General features: G+C 50.1%; 1 protein-coding gene across 2 annotated transcripts; it reads right to left on the bottom strand.

Moving 5' to 3' along the window:
* Positions 1-7,105: 7,105 nt before the first annotated feature.
* Slc22a17 (solute carrier family 22 member 17) lies at positions 7,106-13,542 on the bottom strand. Of its 2 annotated transcripts, none has more exons than XM_057786735.1 (10): positions 13,310-13,542; positions 12,700-13,191; positions 12,507-12,610; positions 10,278-10,432; positions 9,176-9,341; positions 8,871-9,016; positions 8,649-8,754; positions 8,278-8,495; positions 7,885-7,996; positions 7,106-7,729 (listed from the first exon to the last, which is right to left on the bottom strand). In XM_057786735.1, exons 2-10 carry the CDS (start codon positions 12,964-12,966, stop codon positions 7,441-7,443), a joined length of 1,563 nt encoding a protein of 520 aa, XP_057642718.1. In that variant the 5' UTR covers positions 12,967-13,191; positions 13,310-13,542; the 3' UTR covers positions 7,106-7,440. The 2 variants fall into 2 exon arrangements, with proteins under 2 accessions (XP_057642718.1, XP_057642719.1); XM_057786736.1 differs by having other exon boundaries at positions 12,700-13,188.
* Positions 13,543-16,933: the final 3,391 nt, after the last annotated feature.

The raw sequence follows: 16,933 nt of genomic DNA, 5'->3' as shown, positions 1-16,933 counted from the left end.
AGAGAGGTTGCCACTTGTAAATTAGGGTAGAAATTAGATTGCAACTAGCTATAATGTATTCAGTTGAGGGTGGTGGGTCTTCTGATCAGTAAAAAAATTAACAGTGTTGGTGGTTTTTGATATAAAGTCATGCAGCCCTGGCTGATGTGGAATTGCCCACCCGAGCTACAGAGATCTTAAAAGTTGTGTTCCTGAGAAAACCTGAGTACAAGTGACTCCGTGACCTATTTGTAAGTTTGTGTCTTTTACCTTGTGTGCTCTAATATGGATTCAAGAAATGCAAAGTAAGCAAGGACACAAAGATCTCTCCCTGCGCCTGGTTTCTCCTACACCTTTAGCCAGCACTCACAAGTCAAGATCTGAGTTAGGGGCCAGAGAGGGCTACAGTTTATATTGTAATGTTAGGCTGGAATCTTGGGTACTACATTAAAACACGTTACCAAGAAAGGGTTTTATGGCTTTTGCCTCACTTCTGTATCAGGCCAGAAGAGGGTGTTAGAATCCCAGGGGCTGGACAGGAGTGATTGTGAGTTCTGAGAATCCATCCTGGTGGCACACGCCTTTAATGAGAAACCTGCCTTAAAAAACAAAACCATGTGTATTCCTGAAGAGCAGTTAGGGCCCTTAACCACTGAGCTCTTTTGTTTGTTTGGCTTTACAAGACAGGGTTTTTCAGTAGCTATGGAGCCTGGCCTAGAACTTGCTCTGTAGACCAGGCTGGCCTTGAACTCAGATCCACCTGCCTCCAAGTGCTAGGATTAAAGGCGTGTCCCACCACCACCTGGCTGAGCTCTTATTCCAACCCAAGATGTATTTTAGTCTCTATCCATTCTACCAATACTAGTTCTGCTGATGTCTTGATCCTGCCTCTGACCAATATGCTCTTCAGAACTCAAATACATTCATGAACCCCTAATACCTCTATTTCTTGTTAAAACTCGTTAACCTATGTATTTTAGCATTTGGTCAGTATATGTGATGTCTGCAGAGGCTGGTTAACAGGAAGCAGTCTGAAGTTGAGTATTAGAAAAATGGAAACTTTGTAGTTTACCTGGGACCAACCCCAGCATTTAGGATGCTGAAACAAGAGGATGCTTCCATCTAGGCTAGCCTGGGCTAGAAAGTGTGACCCTACTTCTATTCTTGTTTCCTGGTATTCTTGTTAGTGAGGGAAGGCATGTGTCCCAGAGCACACATGGGACTCGAGAGGATGACGTTTTTTAAGTTCTCAGGATCATGCCCTTGTTGGGTTCCATGACTGGGGCTTTTAATCACTATTTGGTTTGGTCATCAAAAACAAGAATGTGATACCAGGCATAGTGGTACATGTCTTTAGTACCAGCACTTAGGCAGAGACAGGTATAGCTCGGAGTTCAAGGTCAGCCTGGTCTACAGAGTTCCAGGAGCTAAATAGTGAGACTGTCTCAAAGAAAGAAAGAAAAAAGGATTTGAAACTCTGAACTTGTACAAGTAAGTACTGGCCTGTTCTCACCTACCCACTAGGGGGCACTAAATGGTTAGTTCTGAAAGATCCCTGCAAATTGTTTTTAGACAAACTCTCACTATGTAGCTGTGGAAGGGCTGCCAACACATGAGAGACTAGAGTGGCCTGGAGCTCAAGAGACCTGCCTACGTCTACCGCCCATTGCTGTTTTAAGGCATGCTCACAGCACCAATTAGTTTTTGTGAACTGTTTCTTTTGAGATAATCTATGTAGCCCAGGCTGGCCTAGAACTCACAAATCCTCTTGCCTCTGTCTTCAAAGTGCTGGAATTCCAGATGTGCATCACCACATCTGGCAGGTGACTGGATTTTTGCCCCTCTTTGGTCTTCCAGGTTTTAAAGGCAGAAGCATGGGGAAAAGTTGACATTCTTGAACAAACACAGTTTTTGGTAGATTATTTCTGTCCATCAGTTATGGCTAACCAAAGAATAGGAGTAAGTCTATTATTGGAGTTCTGTTGTGGAAGCAAAGTATTTAAAGATTGGGAGGTTTTTGTTTTTGTCTCAACATGTAGCTCTGGCTCTCTTGGAGACTGTAGACCAGGCTGGCCTCAAACTCACAGATCCACCTGCCTCTGCTTCTCATGTGCTGGAACTAAAGGTGTGTCCCACCATGCCTGGGTGTACCTTTTTCTGATACCTGGTTGGAGAAGTTCTGTCTTGAAACGCCCTGGGTTTTCTTGGCTTGTCTTCTATCCCTCACAGACCCTCACTATAGACTAAATTCACAAAATCTGCTAGGCATAGTGCTCTATGACTTTAATCTCAGTATTCAGGAGGCAAAGGAACATGGATCTCTGAGTTCAAGACCAGCCTGGTGTACACAGTAAGTTCTAGGACTTATTTTAAAAAACAAAACAAAAAACCCTCACAAGTTTTCCACATTTTTTCTTCTCTAGGCTTATTGATAATCATTTATTCAAACATGTATTTATTGGGCATTTTCTAAACGTGGGTTCTACTGAAGGTGTTATTGTTCTGTAAAGGGATCTATTAAAGAATGATGTCTGTCATTTCTCTGTTTTGTATGCCACCAAAAAACTTCCATAAAATCCCTAAGTTTTTATTAAGATTTGTCTTAAATTTATTCATTGTGTGGGGCAGGGAGTCATCCATATGGTGGTTAGACAGCCTGCAGGACTAGCTTCTCTCCCTGCACTTGTAGACTCTAGGGATTGAGCTCACACTCAGGTGACTGCACTCGGGAGCAAACACTTTCCCCCAATGAGCCGAAACTGAGAAATCAATTTTTGTTGCTTACGTAACATACTCTGTTTATGATATTTGGTTCTAGCTGCTGGGTTAAAGGTGTGAACCACCACATCTGACTTTAGAACTAAACCTTTTTAACTCTTTATACATACACATGAGGGCTCTGGACAACTCTGTGCTGTGCTAGCTCTATATAGGGTGCACGGCTGGAATTCAAGTCACCAGGCCTGCGCAGCAAGCCACCTTTCACTCATCTTGCTGGCCCCAAAACAGTCATTTTTATACTGATTTTATATTCTGAAAATTCAGTCCTTTTTTCAAAATGAGTTCTCACTATGTATTCCTGACTGGCCTGGAACTTGCTGTGTAGACCAAGCTGACCTCAAACTCAGAGACCTGCCCGCCTCAGCCACCTGAGTACCAGGTTAGAAGGGTATTTTTGTCAAGGAGTTTTTCCCGTCTTTTTTTTATAATACTTTTTATGGTTTATTTAACTTTTTATTTTATGTGCATTGGTGTGAAGGTGTGAGATCCCCTAGAACCGGATCTTCAGACAGTTGTGAGCTGCCATGTGGGTGCTGGGAATTGAACCCAAGTCCTCTGGAAGAGCAGTCAGTGCTCTTAACCACGGAGCCATCTCTCCAGCCCCCTATCTTTCTTTAATAGAGTAGAACCTGCTATGATCTGAATGTTTGTAGCCCCAAATTTATATGACACCTATTCCCACTGTGAGGGTCTTTGAGAGCTGGGTAAGTCACAAGAGCTCTGCTTTTATAAAAATGCTTCGTGCCCTTCAAAAATACGACTGTGAGTTTCCTTTCTACCATGTGAGATGCAGTAAAATGCCTCTGCTCTATACACCAGACGGTCAACACCCCCGACTTACTCCCCAGCCCCCTTGGGAACTGAGCGGTAAGCCACGCGGTGTGCTTTGTTGTACGATAGTTGTTTCCCTTCTTTTATACTTGTCCGCATCTTCTGTACAGATTGCAATTATTAGTCTTAGGAGTTCTTAGTCAGTTCAAGGGAACAAGATGAGGAACATGGGCTCCTTTCAGACCTGAGGCCAAGCCAGACGTTGGTGGCTAGCTATTGTAAAACTTGGTTGCCTGGTGACCAGATGAGGTTGTCTTGAGAGGGCAAAAAGTGGATATTGTGTCATTTTAAATAGCTTTCTAAAAATAGTTTTAAAGAATGAGATATTGTGTGTGTTGGGAGACGGGTGTACCACGTGCACGTATGGAGATCAGAAGACCACTCATTAGAGCGGGTTCTTCTGACCCACATTGTGGGAACTTGAGTTGCCAGACCTAGCAGCGCGCATTTTCACAGGCCCATCTCATACAACTTTCTAACATTAGAAATGTGTCCTCTGTGTCCTCTGGTTTCCCTCTCAATAGTCCATTATGACTCTTAGTCATAAATCCAGCTAAAACAGAAAGCCCAAATTTCAACCAGTACAAACAGAATAGTCATTTCTCTTATTTGCCTGAAAACTATATATCCTTGAAGTTCTTGGGGGTTCCCAATGAATTTAGTATTAGAGAAATAGCCGGGTGGTGGCTCACACCTTTAACCCCAGCACTGGGAAGGCAGAGTCAGGCAGATCTCTGTGAATTTGAGGCCAGCCTGGTCTACAGAGTGAGTTCCTGGACAGCCAGGACTACACAGAGAAACCCTGTCTTGAAAAACCAAAACAACAACAAAAACTTAAAATAAGCAAAGTATTAGAGAAATACTTTCTCACATGACACTTACAGATATTTCCTGTCTTGAGTTGGATATGGTGGCTCACACCTCTAGTCCCAGCACTTGGGAGGCTGGGGCAGGAAGGTCACTATGAGTTCAGAGCCAGCTTGAATTACATAATTCCATGGCAGCGGGGCGAAAGTGATGAACCCTACATCAGAACCACACACCATTTCCAGCTGTTGTGCAGGAAGAAGATTGCAGGCGCTCCCTCTTCAAGATCCAGCTACTCCCCTGGCCAGCTCATGGAACTTTCAACAGGTGCCTCTCCGAGCTACAGTCTTGCAGCATCCTCAGAGAAAGTCAGTTTTTCCATAGGCTGAGAATTTAGGAAGGTCGTATGGTTGGAGAAGTTGACGTCAGTTGTTTGGGCTCTAGACACTGACCATTTCCACCAGTCTAGAAACTGGGGTGATCCCTCCTCCCTGTGTGACCTCATACCTTTCTCCTGTTCACTTTTACCTGCCTCCCCGACAGGAGCTGTGGTCGCTTTCTGGTTGGTTTTGTTTCGTTGGTTCTACAGAATGAGGCGTTTCATTGAAGTGTCCCTTAGCCAGGACATGGAAGACCTGTGAATCCTAGCACTCAGGAGGCTGAGGCTGGAGGATTGTGACTTTGAGGTTAGCCTGGGATACAAAAGGAGATCCTATATTTAAAAGAAAAAAAAAAAAAAAGGATAGGGAGGAGGAGACCCTCTACTCCAGTTCAAGCCATGGTTCAAATCATTTCACACACAGCAAAAGGCAACACCAGTCACTTGACTCCATGAACAAGAGGCAAGTAGAGGCGGCTGCCTGGCTCTGCCCCCGAATGGCAAGTCCCCTCAGTTTCTCTCAGTTCTCATTGTTCTGTAATGTGAAGGAGCAGGAATAAAAATGGCTCCTTCTCAAGGGACTGTGGGGAGTCACTGAGGATGCTCCTATGAGGTCTCCAGGAACACTTATTTGGAGCCCTGTAGCATGGCGTTATTGATAGCGTGCGGCCTTAGACATGAATCAGCAAAAGGGAAGGAGAAGGGAGCCCCAGTGATGCTGATGACCGACCTCTTTTCTGGAAGAGGAAGGACTTCCATTTTCCTAGGAAGTCCTCTCTCAGAACTACCCCAAGTTAAAGCCTACCCTTTCCAAACCCTAGGAATCTGCTTTACCTGTACAATAGGCTCGAGTTAGACGCACTGAGCAAGGAATCTGCCTCACCTCCTTCAAGAAGCAGTCTTCTAGCCAGGGCTACAAGTTCAAGGCTGGCCTGGACTGTATAAAATGATCCCATCTCTAAAGCAAAAAAGGCCCATGATCCTCCTAACCACAAACTTCTCTTCCTCTTTATTAATATTCCTAGTGTGGGTTTTTTGTTATGATTTTAGACAGTGCTTCATGTACCCCAGGGTAGCCTTGAACTCTGACTGTAACTGATGGTTTCCTTGAGCTTTTGATCCTCTTGCCTCCACCTCCTGGATGCTGAGACTACAGGCATATACTACATGCACACATGGTCAAAGTTCAGGTTTAGTGTAAAGCACTCTAACAACTGAGCTGGGGTCCCCTACTGCCACTTCCTAGGGAAGGCCAGAGACCCCTTTCCTCACCGCCAAGGGAAGTGTCCAAAGTTTAGCAGGAAAGGTGGCCAGAGTACAGTGATGGCCTCTAGTTCTTCCTTCCTTTTTTGTTTTGTGTGTGTGTGTGTGTATGTGTATGTGTGCAGGTTCTCACTCAGCTCTGGCTGGCCTGGAACTCACTATGTAGAGCAGGCCAGAGATCCTCCTCCTTCTGCCTCCCAACAGCTGGGATTAAGGGCGTGTACTCAACAGAATTCTAGCTGTCTGGGCTCTAACAGGGTCTAACTTTGGAACCTTGGATAAGTTATCAAGTCCTTGAGCACTAGTAAGAGAAACACTATGGTAGACAGCCATTGTTCATTTCTAAACAATATCCAGTCCTGTCCTAACTGCTCATTTTTCTTCTTCACAGCCCTTAGTATTAGGGGTGGAGGAGAATGCTACCTGAGCTAGCCAATCACATGCTTGCTAGAGAGAAACTTGCATGAGGCTTCCGGGAAGGATTTCTACTGGAGTTCAAGCAGAGGCCTGCCTGTGCTGTGTGTGTTCGCTTCTCCATCCTGTGAGCTCTCTCTTTAACCTGCTCCACAGCTCATAAACTCCTTTTTTACGTCAATTTAAAGAGATCATCTTATCTTTGTGCACATGTATGTTAGCGTTAAGTATACGCATGTGGGTGCTTTGGGGACCAGAAGACAGTGTTCGATTCCTGGAGCTGGAGTCCCAGGCAGCTGTGGACAGACATGTGTGGGTATGGGGACCAACTCCGGCCCTCTGGAAGGTCAGCAAGCACTCACAACCACCCTCCAGCCCTCAAGCTAATTTTTATTGCTCCCTAAATCCTTAATTGCTCCCCATACCGACCTTGAGGTTGTTGCAAGGATGGAATGAGACAGTGAGCAGCCCGGCACAGTGAGCGGCCCGGCATAGAGCTGCAGTGAGCGGCACAGTGAGCGGCACGGGCAGAGCTACAGTGAGCGGCATAGTGAGAAAGGCGAGGTTGTTACTGGCTTGTGTCACACCGAGAAAAGTCTTTCTCCGAGAGATAAAAGGACAACATAAGGGAGGGACGTCCAGGCTATCATATGCTCATTTACTCAAAATGTCTTTTATTGAAACAGAATGAAAGAGCGAGAAAGAGTGAGGTCTGGGAAGCTGTCTTTGGGCACAGGATGGAGCCCAGACCTAATGGTTATAGTGTGATGCTCTGCCCACCCCGTACTGATGCTTGCTGACAAAGAACATAAAGCAGCAGGGAGGAACTGGGGTTGGGGACCGGCCCTCTGAGCTCTCCTAGATGGCTGGAGTAAGGTGCCTTTGAGCCTTTTGTGGGGGGCGGCCTTGCCTTCCTGTCTACCTTGCTAGGGCCCTTTGTCACCTTTCTGTTCGGCCAGCCTCCCACCAGGGTGCTCAGAGGCTATTTAGAGGGCAGGGTTAGGAGTGGCCAGCAGCGGGACATGGTCACAGCGGTTAGGTGGTGGCTGCCTCAGCAGGGAAGGCCGACGGCACAGCTCCCCATCCCGGAGTACCTCTGGCAGAAGCTTGCGCTTGGTCTCGGGCAGCAGCATGATGCTGAGGATGCAGAGGAGGGCACAGGCCGCCAGTACCACATGCTGCAGGAAGGCTCCATGGCCCATGTGGAGCCGCTGAGCTGGACAGCTTAGCCCCCCGAGCGCCCCAAGTGCCATGATTAGGCCTAGGCCACGGCCCCTGAGAAACACGGAGAGGGCACTGAGCCGATAGCTGTGGGCCTCACCTTGGTTCTCCAACAGCTTCTCCTTTTCATCCTTCAGCCCTTTACCTCAGCCAAAGGCCTCAAGGTCTGGCTGGCCCTTTCCCCTCCCTGGGCAGTACCCCTTTCTCACCGCACAGTGGTTGGGATGACTTCAGCAGCAAGGAGGGTACTGAGGATGGCAGAAGCTTGGGAGGAGAAGAGTCCAAGGACAGAGAAGGTGGTGATGGCAGCGTCGTTCAGATCTGGAGGACCAAAAGGGATGGACGATATGAATGTAGGTAGGGAACACACACCTGGCCTAGTCTCTGACGTCATCCACTTGGCTCTCAAACTCTCTGGTCCCTGCTGTTTGGGTTCTGGGCATTCCGCTATGGAATGGAGGAACACAAGTTTACACAGCTGGACAGTGATCTGGGGAAGGTCTGAGTCTTGGAAGGCCTATGTCAGACGTAGTAGCTAAGTTATTCTGTTGGGGTTCCCTAACTGTAGGATTCCCACACTGCAGAGAAGAAAAGATACTCACAATCCCACAGGCCCAGCAGGACCAGGGAGGCAATGCCCGTGAGAGTCATTGAGAGAAGCAGGATGCCCCGGCGGCCGAAACGGTCCACGGTGACCCCCAGGAAGACACAGGCCAGGGCCGCTGTGCCACTGGCTAGCAGAGAACCCAGGTAGAAGTCTGACGGGCTCCCCCCTCCTCCTACAGGCTGGTAGCAGTGGCGAATGGCGTGGGCGATGAAGCTGCGCAACAGGGCAACAGGGCGGGGAAACAATGCAGGGCGTGAGTCCCTCTCCACAGCTTCATCCTCTGCCCCCGTTCAAGAGGCTTTTCCCACCCAACCAGCCCCTATCCCAGCTACTGGCCTGGCCCTCAGCTCAGACAGCCAGGCTCACTTGGTGAAGCCCAGGATAAGCAGATTCTTCCAGAGGTTGCGGTGGTTGAGGAGGGACGCGAAGGAAAAGGTGGATGTCGTAGGGAGAGGGCAGGTATTCTCCAGTTCTGCAGGAAGCAGACGGAAGTGATCAGAGACAGCTGAGCCCCGGGCTCTTCCGCGGTGAAGAGGCACAAGCACAGTCACACAGAAGTCATCGTGGTAGAGACCCCTTGCTTCTTACCCTGTAAGGCTTCCTGGGCCTCTTCTCCCAGCATCTGCCCATGGGGCCGGTTCCGCTCAGCCAGGATCCTCAGCACAGACTGGGCTTCCTCAATTTGTCGCTTCACTATCAGCCACCGTGCGGACTCCAGAAACAGACCAGGCCAGCTACGGGAAGGCGGTAGAGTATACTGTGAAGCCTTCTTCCTCTGGAACCAGGGATGGGACCCTCCCACCTCTGAGGAACTGGGCAGTTGGCAGGGATTAGGGACTGCACTGGAGGTAAAGATGGGAAGAAGCAGGCCGCAGGTGAAGGGTGATACTGACCCATAAAACAGGAAGAGGATGCAAGGAGCGGTGATCATTCGCTGTAGAAATCGCCAGTCCTTAGAGACAAGGGCCAGGCCCAGGAACAGGAAGTGCCCTCCCACCCCTACCAACTCCCCTGCCAGGGCCACCCGAAGCCTCTGGGTTGGGTCGCACAGCTCCAGGCCTGGAGATACAGCAGGGATGAAGGGAGGAGAGGTCAGGGAATAAGGAGGTGTGAGGGAGAAGAAAGAGGGAGGGATGGAGGAAAGGACAGAAAGCTAGGTCAGGCCGTCAACAGAGGCTGCAGCCGTCACCTCCCACAGACTAACCTCTGGGTGGCAAGGAGAAAGAGCCCGGACCCCGCTCCTTAAACCTGGCTGGACTTTAGATCAGAGTGACCGGGGCGCTCAGCATACCTAATTTACAGATCCTTTCCTATTTGTTCTATTTGACCTTCAATTCGACCTTTGTCCAAGGTCACATAGCTTCTTAGGATTTCCTTTAGGTGTGAGACAAGGTCTCACAATGTATCTCAGGCCACACTTGAACTCAACCTTTTCTCGATAGCCTCCCATGTACTGGAATCACACCTGCATGCGGCCGTATGTGGCCGATATTTCATTTTCAAAATCAGACTCTTCTCTGACAGAAGAAGGTCAGGTTGGGGCTTTAAAGATGATGGCAAGTGGGAGGACAGAGTGGGAAGAAGCAGGACCCTTGCCTGGACCAGGTCAGGCTTTCTGTCTCTCTCCCAAAGAGGTAGCTGCTGCCATGGCTCCTCTCCTCTCCTCTCCTCTCCTCTCCTCTCCTCTCCTCTCCTCTCCTCTCCTCTCCTCTCCTCTCCCCCCGCTTCTTCCCCGCTTCTCTCTCTCTCTCTCTCTCTCTCTCTCTCTCTCTCTCTCTCTCTCTCTCTCTCTCTCCTTGCTCCCTTTCCCTCCCTCTCCCTTTCCCTTCCATAACCCACTTAATAAATATCCAACCTCAAACTAAATAAACAAACAAACAAACAGATCAGAACAACAGCTGACATTTGGGAGCCAGGGGCAGTGGAAATGGCCTGCAATTGCAGAAAGGCAGACAGGAGACCCAAGGCGGAGCTCTCGGGCAGGGTGCCACTTACGCATCAGGTAGACACCAAGGTCAACACCAGCTAGCAGGAAGCCCAGGAGGAATCGAAGAACCATGATGCCAGTGGAAGAGCCTGCAGCAGCTCCTCCCACACCACATGGGCCCACAAGCCCCAAGGTCAGCAGCACAATTCCACGGCGGCCAAACCTACAAAGTAGGAAGGGTTTCTGGGTACTGGGTGGGCCCTAGCTGCCTACTTCAAAGCTGGTACGAGGATGAAGTTCAGGGAGCAAGAGCTGTATTGAAGCCAGGTGGCGGAGTGGGCACGGTAGCACTCGCCTTTAATCCCAGCACGTGGGAGGCAGAGGGAGGTGGATTTCTATGACTTTGAGGCCAGTCTTAGGAGTTCCAGGACAGTCAGGACTATCATGCAGACAGACCCTGTCTAAAATTGAAGAGAGAGAGGCAGACGGAGACAGAAAGAAAGAAAAGATGGAAGGGAGTTGGGATGGGGACTGCATACAAGATGTCTGACTACTGGGCAATGAGGTGCAGCTATGGTTTTATGGGGACAAATGACTCTTGGGGACAGGGCTATCAGTCAGAAATTAGGGCTTTGATCATGGATGTGAGATCAGCCCTGAGGGTGGAGAATGAGATTCTTTCTGCTTAGGAGGCTTGGGTCCTTCATCCTCATTGGTAGAGGTATTGATCAGAGGTAACAGATGGCGTCTTGCTCAGTCATCGATCTATGAAGTAGGAGCTCCTGGTCTGTGGGATAACCACTGGCCAACTGTACACGCAGAGAGCTATTTATTCATCAGTGATGATACAGATGTCGTCCCTTGGGGATGAGACCACTGCTGTTTCATAAAGTGGGGGCTTGGGTCTCATTGCACACATGGGTAGACAGTGGGAATGGGGACTGGTGAGGACACGGAGCTACTGATCCAGGGGACTGAGTCTGCTAATCCACAGGCTCAGAATACTTAACTTTTGGAGACTGGAGAATTGATCTCTAGAGACAGAATTGGGGGTCTTAGTGTAGGTGGGTGGGTGCCAATGGGACAAATAGATTAATCCATGAAAACAGACATGAAGGATAGGGAGATGAACTACTGGTGATGGTCACTGACCCCAAGCAAAGACAGAGTTACCGGCTGGGGATGAGTGATGGTCCTTGGTAGGGGGAAGGGCTGATACCTCAGAATACAGCAATCAATGTGATAGGTAAGGACTGCTTTTCATAAGGATGGGCTAATTTGATTAACGTGCCTCTGACTTTAGACTAAATTATCCACCATTGGGAAGGAGGCCATTATTCCATAGCATGTGAAAATTCTGCTACTGATCTTGAAGATTAGCTACTACCCTGGGTGTGGGATCATCGGTTCACAGGTATATGTGGTTATTAACCAGGGAGGATGGCTACTGGTTTTAAGGAACCTGACCACTAATGCATTTGAGCCATGAGTCACTTAGGCGGGACTGTAGATCCCAGGTCAATGGTCAGTGGTCCTGGCTTTCAGGAGACGAGATAGGATTTGGATCTACCCAGTTACTAGCTAGCCAGACGAACTGTCTGTCTTTGGAGAGGACTGACTCATGGAGATGTGGGTTTTGGTCCAAGAGGATCTGAAAGCTCTGGGCAGCCATGAAGATAGGACTATTGGTCTGTGAGGGTCTCTTGGAGTTGGTGGGTGGAAGGCATGGGAGTAGGAGTTACTTCAGAGAGTCTCTCCCAGAGATCACTAATGACCGCAGGGGATGGGATCATCTGTTTGTAAAGTCGATGGGAATGGTGCTATTGACATTTAGGAATTAAGTTTTAGGAATGTGGCCACTGACAGGGGCTAACAGTCGAGGTAGGCTATTAGCCAGTGGAGAGGAATCTGTCAATCCATAAAGATGGAAAGGAAGGCAGCTGGGATTGTAAGGGCAATGAAGGCATAGATGGAACATGGAATGTGGAGACAGGTTTTGGCTGAGGAAGTGACTTAACTCTGGAGATGAGGCCACTGACTTACGGATATGGATCTCCTGATTAGTGGGGTGGGGTAACAGGTCACGAATGTGAGGTCATTTCCTTGTGTGGAAGTGGGTATAGGTGTATTTCTTGGTGGGGGGTGAAACTGAGACAGACTGTTAGCCAGGAGTCCAGAGGAGACTGTCGAGTACAGCCAGTGGAACCATCCTTGTCCTCTTGCAGATCCAGCTGCTTGGGCTAGCTCTGCCAGCACCCCATCCGTTCTATCTGCCCGGCCCCCACAGAAGTCCTCACCTGTCCGCGGGGTAACCGAGGAACAGGTAGCCGGAGGCGAAGCCCAAGATGAAGAGGATCTGCTCCAGGATCACCTGCCAGCCCAGGTCACACACCAGATCCCACTGGGGATATGAGAGGGGTGCAGCCGCATCAGGCCGGGTCCTCGCTGCCCTGGCCTGCTCCCACTCCAGATCCCGCCCAGCTGCCTCACCTGGCCGATGGCATTGGTGGTGAGCACTGGTAGTCCGTTATAGTCCCAGTCCTTCAGGCAATGGTTGAAGTCCGGCGGAGCGAAGCCACTACACGAAGGGTCTGTACTGGTGACGACTCGGCTGGCGGCGCTCGCTGCTAGGGCCGCTCCGGCGACGCTGACGCCGCTGGCGTTGGGGGGCTGCTCCCAGCCCGAAGCGTTGGGGGGCAAGGCGCCATAGTGGCAGTGCAGCGGGGGCGCCAGCGTGAAGATGGGGTCTGAGGCCATGCCCAGCGCCACGAAGAGCACGGGTAGGCAGCACAGGCCGAGCTGCAGCTGCTGGCCGCCACCCAGCGCCCCCACCTGGGCGAGCAGGGCCTCGAAGCTGAGGGGGCCCGGGGGCGCGGCCAGCGACAGGCTGCTGCCCAGCGCGTCGCCCTCTCCCTCCCTCCGGCGCTCCCGCTCACCCTGCAGCTGCTCGGGGGGCACCGCATCTCCGAGGCTCCCGACCTGCTGCGGCGAGGGGTAGGGGGGAGAGAAGGTGAGGCAGGGGAGGCCGTGGGCACGCGGGGACATGGGTGGGAGGAGGGCGGGGAGAGGTCGGCCGAGTCCCCAGGGCGCTGACACTTACTCCATTGGCGTTGGGGGCGATCTCTACGGTGCTGTCGATTTTGCTGCCGCCCCCGCCATTGGGCTCGGGGGTCCCGGTGGCTACTCGGGGAGCCAGCTTGCCGACCGCAGGGGCCCTGTCGGCCGCGCCGGAAGAATGAACTGGTGTCTGGCCAGCTGTGTGCGCAGGGCTGGGACGCCGAGGGCCGCGAGACCCCGCTCTGCAGCTCTGCAGCCGCGGGCGCCTCCTCCGTCTCTACCGTCTCTGCGCTGCTTTCCCCTCCCCTTCCTCCAGACTCTCCTCCCCTTCCCACGTCAGCAGAACCTGGGTCCAGACTGTTCGTCAGAGATGAAGGGGGGCCAGGGCCCGCATGGAAGTAGGGACTGGGGGTCTCCGCTGTTTGTTCCTTGGGACTGCAGGCCATTGCGGTTTTAAAAGAAAATGTGAAGGATAGAAGAAAGCTGGGGAAAATACCAAGATTCCTCCTCATTCCAGTCTTCCTTGTCATTTATGCATCCACTCTCCACCCCTCCACATTAATTTCATCAATAAAATGTATTAAGTGCCTACTGTATCCCAGGCCGTATGTGAGAGCTGAAGGATTTGTAGGATGGACAAGATACCCTTGGAGGTGGTTTCTAGGGGAGGCAGATGTGGAATTCGGTAATTGCAGGATGGTTTATGCAGATGGAGGAATCGGTTGGCATTATGCGTCACTCTCTAGCTTCAGTTCTCTACTGGGAGGCAGGTCTCTGGGTTTCCCCACATCCAGCTGGGTTGAATCGCCACTTCCAGCCACATTTGGCACTATTGACCACCTCTTCTTCTAAACTTCCTCCTTTGACCGCCAAGTTTCACCTTCTCTGGGTTTATTTTCTCCACCGCAGGCACACGCGCCTCCTCTTCACCACTCGGTTTATGCCGTTCTTCCCATCTCACGCCATTGCCTCTGTGCTGTACGTGCTAGAGATCGCCCACCCAGCAGTGTACACCTGTTTCCTATTTCCACCTCTGCTCAGTGAAGCAACCTCTCGGTAACCATATAACCTTGAATGTCCCTTCGGGTCCTCAAGAAAGGTCATGCAACACCCTCTCCTGTAATCTGGGCATCTTCTATAATGCTCCCATCTCAGAGGGAATGGCGCCCTCATCATTTACCTATGGTCAGGTGTCCGGCATTTGCCCTTGAAATGCCTTCTTCACCTCACATCAAGTCCCTAACAAAATGCTGTTACTACCTCTATAGTTCTCTCCCTCGGGTGGGCTGCCGTACTCTTAGCTCCCAGCTGGTGTGAGGAGCCCACTTTGTTTCTCTCTGCACTTAAGGTGCAGATGGAATGATCTTTTTTTTTTTTAAAAAAAAAAAAGCAGGTATTTAAATGTTTTATCTATTAGTGTGTCAGTGTGTGATGTGTATGAGTAGGTGTGCATGCCGTGCTGCATACGGTGGAGGTCAGAGGATACCGGAGCCCTCCATCTTCACGGGTTCTGGAGAGTGACTGCCATGCTCGCATGCTGGACCACCTTGCCAGGCCCCCAGATGGAGGTCAACTACATCTCTGCCTGCTCACCGGCTTTCAATGACTTCTCTCACCAAGGAAAATAGTCTAGACAATGCATACCTGGGCCTCCTGCCTGGTCACGTGCTCTCTGCAGTGGCATCCCACCTCTCCCCCCCACCTCCCCTGCATTCTAACCACCTGGCTGACCTCTGTTTGCCCAACATCGTGGGGCTTTTGGCACAGGCTGGTTCCTATGCCCAAGGGCTTCTTCCACATTCCCTTAGTCTTTGGCTGTCGGTTCAAGTCTCTTTGCCTCAAAGACATCTCTCCTAAACCCCAGACTTGCTATGCGAACTGCTGTTGACGGACTCGCTGCATCCACACCGCTAGGGAGATTGCTAAACATGCACAACCGTGGCATCATCCAGACCCTTGAGCCGTAATTTTCAACTGGATACCCAGGCATATGGATATTAAAATTAGGCCTGTATTCCTTGAAGAGATGTAACGCTTGACAGACTATTCCACCAGCCACTCCAGAGGTCGAGTATCCAGAAAGGGGTAGTCTCAGTGACCTTATGACTATCTCCTCTGAACCACCCTGGAAGAAGACTAAGCCACAGGATGGTTGATCCATTACTTCCTCTGCTCAGAAATTCTCCAGGTACAGGAAAGGCATCTCTAATATAAGTGCCCTCAGTCCATCTCCCCTTAGTGTCTCAGAATTACTGGGCTTCTTATGGCCTGAAATCCTGGGGCTAGTTGGTCTCCAGCCTTCTATCTTGGGACAATAACCCCCCCCCCTTTTTTAAGACATGGTCTCACAATGTGAACCAGGTACAAAAATCCACCTGTTTCTGTTTCCCAGGTGCTGGGAATAAAGATGTGTGATAGCCCAGCTTAACAATTCTTTAGTTTTATGCTTTTTTTCCCCAAAGTCCTGTAAGGTCATTTTGATCACCCTCATACTAAAGCTAAAGGCAAGTCTCAAAAGAGGGGCGAGCCACCCACAGACACACAAGTACATGACACATCTAAGATTTGAACTGAAGACAGACCCCCTCTTCTGAGTTCACGGTCCTTTCTGGAAGGCATATCTGGGAGATGGGAATGACCTTCAATGTATAGGGGTGAATTTGTTGGCTCCTATATTTGAAAATGTTTTCCTTCAAGTAGGATGAGAAAGGTGCTCAAAATCGAAGAGGCAAATGCACAAGGGTGCCAAGATCCAAAGAGTATGTTTAAAACTCGAGGTGCCCCGACAGTCACTGAGCCAGGTTCCTGGGAAAGGTTAACCAAAGTGATGACAGCTGACTTCTCTTGTGGTTAATGGCTGGAGTCAATGTCATTTGAGCCACGCGCCCTGATCTCATCAAACTTCTAAGACTTCTGCTACATTATCTGCGGTCTCGAATAGTCTTAAGTGGTGAAGCCTGGGGAAAGTGGAGGGGACGGACTCTCCTAAAGTCACCTGAGGAAGCCAGGTCATCCAACAGCTGTTTTTCAGTTGGTTAGCATTGGCCTGTGGAGGTAAACTGAGGTTTCCTTTCCCTTTGGGGTGCTCTTTAAAGAGGGGCCTTTTGGGACTGTTGTGGCTACATTCTCCACATCTGCACCTCTTTAATGATGTCATCTGACAGCGAAGTCTGGAAGCACTAGCACTAAGACCCTTCTTAGTTCCTCCATTCTGGGTTGGCTCAGGCATGCCCTCCCAATCTTTCTGGTCAAGATCTCCTTCCTCAGCTGCTCCCGTCACCTGGTTTCTCCTATCACCTGTTTAGTTCCATCACCAGTCACTTCTTTGAGACAGTCTCACAATGTAGACTAGGCTGGCCTAGCTCACAGATCCAGGTCCACCTGCGTCTGCCTCCCAAGTGCTAGGATTTAGGTATGCATCCTGGCTTTTTAAAAATGCACTCACAGAGCCAGGCGGTGGTGGCGCACGCCTTTAATCCCAGCACTCAGGAGGCAGAGGCAGGCGGATCTCTGTGAGTTCGAGGCCAGCCTGGTCTACAAGAGCTAGTTCCAAGACAGGAACCAAAAGCTACAGAGAAACCCTGTCTCGAAAAAAAAATGCACTCATAGTAATAACTTGATGTCTACTCCAGTTTTGTTGGCGTAGTACATTCACTGTGTACTTGTA

The sequence above is a fragment of the Chionomys nivalis genome, chromosome 12 (assembly GCF_950005125.1).
Source record: "Chionomys nivalis chromosome 12, mChiNiv1.1, whole genome shotgun sequence".
NCBI classification, from domain to species: Eukaryota; Metazoa; Chordata; class Mammalia; order Rodentia; family Cricetidae; genus Chionomys; species Chionomys nivalis.
The sequence above is the reverse complement of the archived record's forward strand: the minus strand, read 5'-3'. Positions and strand labels throughout refer to the sequence as shown.

Bases quoted from the DNA above. Each gene is read 5' to 3' on its own strand.
- Slc22a17 (XM_057786735.1), bottom strand. From the start codon at position 12,966: ATGGCCTCAGACCCCATCTTCACGCTGGCGCCCCCGCTGCACTGCCAC. The intron at 12,611-12,699 runs GTGAGGCAGCTG...TCATATCCCCAG, and splicing joins CCACCAATGCCATCGGCCAG to TGGGATCTGGTGTGTGACCT. The intron at 7,730-7,884 runs GTGAGAAAGGGG...CGTGTTTCTCAG, and splicing joins GTCATCCCAACCACTGTGCG to GGGCCGTGGCCTAGGCCTAA.